The 6,708-nt window shown below is 38.0% G+C and overlaps 1 protein-coding gene across 2 annotated transcripts in view; it reads right to left on the bottom strand.

Moving 5' to 3' along the window:
• RBM25 (RNA binding motif protein 25) overlaps positions 1-6,708 on the bottom strand; it is a 22,048-nt gene that overhangs the window by 8,398 nt on the left and 6,942 nt on the right. The window contains exons 7-10 of one of the 2 annotated variants that reach the window (XM_010009600.1): positions 5,157-5,210; positions 4,818-4,901; positions 948-1,222; positions 1-24 (exon numbers count right to left, since the gene is read on the bottom strand). The exon at positions 1-24 is cut by the window's left edge and continues 190 nt beyond it. In XM_010009600.1, the coding sequence (XP_010007902.1) occupies positions 1-24; positions 948-1,222; positions 4,818-4,901; positions 5,157-5,210 (437 nt within the window). The remainder of the gene's footprint in view (positions 25-947; positions 1,223-4,817; positions 4,902-5,156; positions 5,211-6,708) is intronic. The other variant, XM_010009601.1, reaches the window with a different exon arrangement.

Here is a 6,708-nt window from a genome sequence, read left to right as displayed (position 1 = left end):
CTTTCCCTGTCTCTGCTTTTTTCTCTGAAGGAAGGAAAGAAGTCCTAAGTTAAGCACTTGAGCCTTCCTCTCCACTCAAATGATTTAATTTCAAATACATAATGCACTACTTCTACCATCTTACAAGTTATTCTTCTGCAATTGTACAAGGTACGAGGCAGATACAGCAATAGGCATAAATCAGTACTTGTAATATACTCAAAACTCGATTTACCTAAAAGTAATTATTTGAGCACCACCATTAAATAGTGGTATCTACAGAAGCTAACCATCAGCACATCACAATTCTTATCAGACTGTTCGTAATTCTCCATAAATGACAGCTAAACCCCCCACAAATAAAGGGTACGCTTAAAAAAATCCTTCATGTTTACATGGCTTACAGGCAACAAAAACCCTACTGACAAGATGATTTAAAGAGAAACACCTATTTTTTTTCTATGGTGAAGAGGGGAAAAAGCAGCATCTAGAGCTTGACATGATTAGTCACAGTTTAAGACTGAAAGAGGAATCCCCTGCTTTTATAAAACAAAAAAAACCCCAAAAAACAAAAACAACAAACCCCTAATAAATCCACAAAACCAAACAAAACAGGAAGATGCCACTGCCCATAACAGGGGGGTTGAAACTGGACGATGATCTTTAAGGTCCCTTCTAACCCAAACCATTCTACGATTCTATGAAAAAGAGAGATTTGACATAAAATGCCTAGTCATGGCTGGGCGATTGCTTACTGCATATTGCAGTCCTTGCATTCCTATGCTGCAGAGGGAATCAAGCATTCTTCCAATTTGTGTAAATACATTTTCTAAAATTTTAATTTCCTAGTTTTATTCTGATCTACAAAAAGGACCATTCTCTTGAATGGCAGCTGATCTGCTGAACTATACACACTTAGTAAACAGCACTGGAAAAACTGAAATAAATAGCAACTCGAATGCATTTACCTTGATCTGCTACGGTCCTTGTTGCGATCAGAACTCCTTTCACGATCTCTGTCACGGTCTCGGTCACGGTCTCTGTCTCGGTCCTTAGTCCGGTCACGATCCCTATCTCGCTCTCGTTCACGCTCCCGTTCCTTCTCCTTCTCTCGTTCACGCTCCCTCTCTCTTTCACGCTCCCTCCTTTCTCGTTCACGCTCCCGTTCCCTTTCTCTTTCTCTGCGTTCTTTTTCAATTTCCTGTCTTTCTTTCTCCTTTTTGCCTTTTTCCTCCTCCAGTTTCTAAAAACCAACAAGAGAACTTTCATAGTTAATTTTGTAGTTATAGGAACTGGATATTCCCGGCGCAACACACAAGGCAGGTAATGGAAATACCAAAACCGCCACTGATTTTAAAATATTAAATAGGGTTTGGTGGGTATTTTTTGGAACTCATAAGTATGAAATCAAAATGCAGCAATCACAAGACTAAGTTTCGTGCAAAAGCATAGGTCTACACAGACCAGCAATCTCCAACCTTAGCAGAGTAGGGCTGGCCTCATATTATAAGCTGACTAAACTGCACATTCACAGTGCACTGCAAGTCATGATTCAGGTGGGCCACAAATTCAATTGGCCCTATAAGCCACTTGGGTACAAGGAAAGTGAACTTCTAACTGATAAAATTAATTCTGTTCAACTAGGAAAATACATTTCAGTGGAATGCTTACTGGGACAGTGAGTTGTTTCCCAAGAAGACTTGGCAGACCAAAACCATCCTATATGAAAACTTGGGTAAAGAAATTTATCCACTTACACGTGGTGCGTGTGGTTAAACAGTGAAGAGAGCTGCAACCTTTCCCCTTTTCCCCTCCCTAAAAATGTTCTAACAGTTCATTGGTAAGAACTGGACTCTGCAGAATGGAATCCTTAACTTCCACCACTGCAAGACGGAGAGAGTTACAAAAAGGTTGGAAATAGCTCTTTTGAAACACAGAAACTAAAGGGTTACCTGCTACAGTTTTACTAAAAATTGTAAAAAATTGCCACTTTTTTTCAATTAGAAACAGTTCCTATGACCAGAATTCCTACAAGACAATAGAAAATACATCAACAGAATGATAGATAAATCCATCCTTGGAAGCAATTGTTATGTGTTAACTTACAGATGCTGTGCTAGGACATGGACCGCCAACACTGGATTAACCTTGCCTATAAGCTATGTTTCTGGGAGGAAGAGCAAGTACACGGTTCACAAATATACCAAATAACAACCAAATATACCAAATTTCAACCTGATGGATGCCAGAATACCACTTTTTTGAACAAATATTAAGCAGAATAAACACGTATATCCCCTTTGGCTCCACGTTTACCATCACTGAAATGAAATTAAAAACTGGAACAATGAAACAGCATTTTCTCTGGTTTGTTGGTTTTGGTTTTTTTCTTTTTCTTTTAAACAAAGCATTTAAGACAACTTTAAAAAGCAATCTTACCTGGTAAGTATTCTTCTGCCACACGCACAGGGACCAGAGAACCGACAAAGGATTACAGAAATAAAGCTAAATAACTAGTGATTAATGTATCCAGTGAAACTACACTGCATTGATAGCACAATACAGGCAAACCAATGTTGGATACATTAAAATCACAAAAGGAAAAAGGGACTAAAAATGGTGGGAATTGGTAGAAAACTGATATGAAAAAACCCAAAACTTAGATTCTACAATATACACTGGGCTGAAGCCTAATTTCTGAAGGACTGTATTTTACAGGAGCTTTACAGTGTTAAACCTTAGTTCGGTCAGATGTTAAACTAGGTTGTCAACTTTCAAAAATCCAACTTACCTCAAATTTCATATACTTTTAAAGAAAAGTTTACATACTGAAGTGGTTGATACTTACAGGTTATCTTAGATGTTCCAATAGAAATTTCTTTGGTTGAACTCCTGCTTTTTTGCCACTCTCAAAAACTTTGTTTGTGGTGAAATATCAAGAGAGTGTGTTTCTTTTTCTTTTCTGATTTTTAAATATATTCACACCAGGGTAAATACACACACACAGAGACAAGTCTTGGTGTATTAAAATCCATTTTGTAGGTCCGCTTTCTTAAAATCCAATTGAAAAAAATTAAATTGGTCTATTGTGTAATCAAAATCTGACCTCATTAACTTCTATCAGTCTAAATAAGAAGATCTGAAAGGGTAATGGGATGGGAACAGTATCAGATAAATTGAAGTAATGAACAGAAATGAACAGGTAGAAGAATTATAAATCTTACCTTGAGCTCTCTTCAGACTCGTCCGTGCTGTAAATGGACGCCCCCTGCAATGCTGATACCCTGACAGTCTGTGGTTATTGTTTTATAAACTCATACCAAAAACATGCAAAGGTTCACTGTGCTCATTAGCCAGCTGCTAAAGATTCAACAGCCCCTTTTAAACATATCCAATATACACAATTACTACTTTCAGTTGATTTTAAATGTTAAGAAATCCCAAATAGCCCCCCAATAATACAGATCAAAGGCAGTAAAATGCCCAACAGCTTCTGAAACAATGAAGCATGTTTTTTGTTTGTTGGCTGCTGTTTATTTGATTTTTCCCAAAACATTACTTGCTTGCATCTTAGTACCAGTGACAACTTGGGGCTCGGAATCGAACACAATTCTACTGAAGTTTCACCACTGACCAGTTTCACGTTCAATTGCTGAGCTTCTCCAGATCATTTCTTCTAGACTTTTTCCCCAGGTCTTTTTTTATCTCCAACAACTTCAGTCAAGAGAAAAACTGAATACGTGTACGTACAACAATGTGTAGTCACTTGTGTTTACATTGATACAACTGTGTGAAACCATGGTACCATCCCCAGTGACTGCATGTGGTAAAGCTCAGTAACATGGCATACTTCACCTTGCTGTACCTTCAACATTGATTTGGGGGTATTTTGAAATAAAAGTGTGTGCTCAAAAGAGGAGCTTGCTGATAATTCCCTAGGCCAAGGACCATTCCAGTCTTCTTGTGGGAAAAAGTAATACCAACTTTAAGCTAAACATTGAAATAAGAACATTACATGCATAGTTGTGCTTTACTATCCACAAGTACCATTTTCCAAAGCAGAAACATTCACAGATGCACTAGCATTAGTGGAAACTTCTGTAAGTGGGAACCCTGAGGTGGGACTTAATGTGTACCAACGTTTCCAAGCCAGTTACCCCTTTGCATATTTTTCTGAGGGGGCATCCATAAGTATAATAAAAAACAGAAGCTCATACTTACATCCTATTCCATGTTACTTTCCAAGCTGTGAGTTTCATCTTGCATTAGTCACCATATGATCTCTATCATAATGGTGGGGGTCAATGAATAGATTAGCTTTATGGGAATTTACAGTTCTTCCATGCATCTAAAGTTTGGTAAGTCTGGTAACCACTGACCTAATTTTAATCTTCCCCCACTCTTAACTTAGAACTATTAAAATAAAAGACTTAAATTTAATTCAAGCTTCAACTCTTCATAAATTCCTGGATTATGTTACAAATCTACCTACAGAAACACACTCAAGTGTATGTCTTATACTGCAGCCCCGTTTAGCCTTTAGTTATAAATATCTTGAATTAATGAATGTGTAGAAACTTAAGTTGCCTTTATTCATGTTAAAAGTGAGAAGACTGCAAAATATTCAGTAGCAATCAAAGTCTTAGCATAAAGATGTCAAGGGCCACTTTAACGTGGTAGTTGTCTTTTTTTTGACTTGTAAAGAACTACATGTATATTAAACCTACTATAAACATCATTTTAAGTGATATTGCAATGTACTGCTAAATTTTTTAATAGTGGTTTTTTGGATTTTGAAAAAGCCTAATTTGTATCAAGTGCAAAAACAAGAATACTACCTTGTGTGTGTCTCTGAATTTACTGATCTCTCTTGATATCAGGTCTCTTTTGTCTTCCTCCATTTCTATAGCATTTATATCCTCCTAAAAAACAAGGGGGACAGGAGGACAAGCATTAAGAGCCATCTGTACAGACATAGGAGAACAAGAGAAAAGCTGAAGGTTAGAAGTTTTCAACCAGTCTTGCAAGAGATAAACACAGTCCTTCTGCAGTACCAAACCTGACAGTCTGATGTTAATGAGTGAAAAAAAAATAAAAAAAATCAGATGGACAAGAGTCACAAATCTGGCAACTAGCAGTAAACATAGTCATTGTCAAAGCCTACAATGTAAACGAACCTTGGTGATGAGTGGATAAGGTATCAGTGGGGCCACTGGAAATCTGCGGAAAATCTGCGGAAAAATCCACGGAGATTTTTTTTTTTAAAAATAGATTGCACACTACTCTGAAAAACAATGTTTCGTATGTTTGAACTACAAAGCAATATTGTATTGCTGTGATCTCATTTCTTTGATTCAACAAAATTACAGAAGAACCTCGCTAATTCTCCCTTCTCTGAACTACTCAAAATACATAGCGAAGTCTCGTATTAGTAAGACTTCACTGAATTACAAGTGTACTACAGGATATTAGTACGCTATAGTAGCATCATAAACAAGACTAGGCTGCACTTGCCAATATAAACAATCAGTGTATTTGCAGTGGGTATGTCTTGATTTTGTTTACTCGCTAATTCGCAAAATTTGGTAGATTGCACCTACTAACTAAGTTAGTGCGAATTAGCGAGGTTCCCCCGTGCTTGCAATTGAAAACCAGATTCCACTCACTCTCAGCTCCCCACACACATTTTCAACTTTCCCCACATCAGTCATGCCTTCATCCAGAAGAACTAACAGACTCTGCTAACACCAGTAGGAATGTTCTTCACAACAAGCTCTACAAGGGACAAAGCTGGCAAGTTTCCCAAACCCAACCCTCCCAACATATCTGCATCCATCTTTACCCCACCCTCCACAGTCCTTCTCTCCCCTCTCCTTTAAGGACAAGAGAGCAGTGAGCTAGGACCATCTCTTCACTCCCACCTCTATCCACACAGGCCAAAGATGGCAATTTCCAAGTTTCTTTTCCTCCTTCCCAACATGGGAAGGATGATGGGGTTTAATTTCAACCCGCAAGTGCTATATACTTAAAAAGAGCTTATACGTCTAATTGACTAGCTCAGACTGGTTAAATTCTACATCATACAGAGCTAACAGTACATCCCTCTGTCCCAGGGACATACTCAGCACCCAGCTCTTCCAAGACTGCAACGGTCTCTTACAATGTTTAACTACCTGGCATTATTCATGGCCATATATATATATATATATATATATCTGTACATCTGTACCCACAGGACAATACACATTGTAACAAGGCTTGTAACCAATAAAATACAGCTGACAGCATTAGACAGTGACTCATTTGTAAATTCTCATCCAAGAAAGCATCTTCTCCCAAAGGGAGGAAAAGGAAAGATCTTGGCTCAACACTCTTATATCTCAGGTCAGCCATGGCTAACAATGTTGTAGGGAAGATACACTTGCTCCCTGAGGGAGATGTTGCTTCTTGCACCACACTTAAACTCCATAAGCATTTGAAACTGCATTATTGCCTTGGAATAGGTACTTTGCAGAAGACTTAAGTGGGTAAAAATCTTGGTCAAACAGTTTTCCAAACTCTTTCGTATTAGGTGCGGAACAGCAGGTATGAAAGCCCATTTTCCCATGGTTAGAAACTTGGCTGGAAAAGCTAAGTTTGAGTTTGCTCATTCTTATTTGCCCTTCTCCAGTTTGCTTTAATCCATAAAAAGGTCATCGACAGAAGCAGGTCTAAATCAGAACATTCATT

This window comes from Nestor notabilis, unplaced genomic scaffold, assembly GCF_000696875.1.
Source record: "Nestor notabilis isolate BGI_N333 unplaced genomic scaffold, ASM69687v1 scaffold23272, whole genome shotgun sequence".
NCBI lineage: Eukaryota > Metazoa > Chordata > Aves > Psittaciformes > Psittacidae > Nestor > Nestor notabilis.
This window is presented reverse-complemented; position numbering and strand designations above follow the sequence as displayed.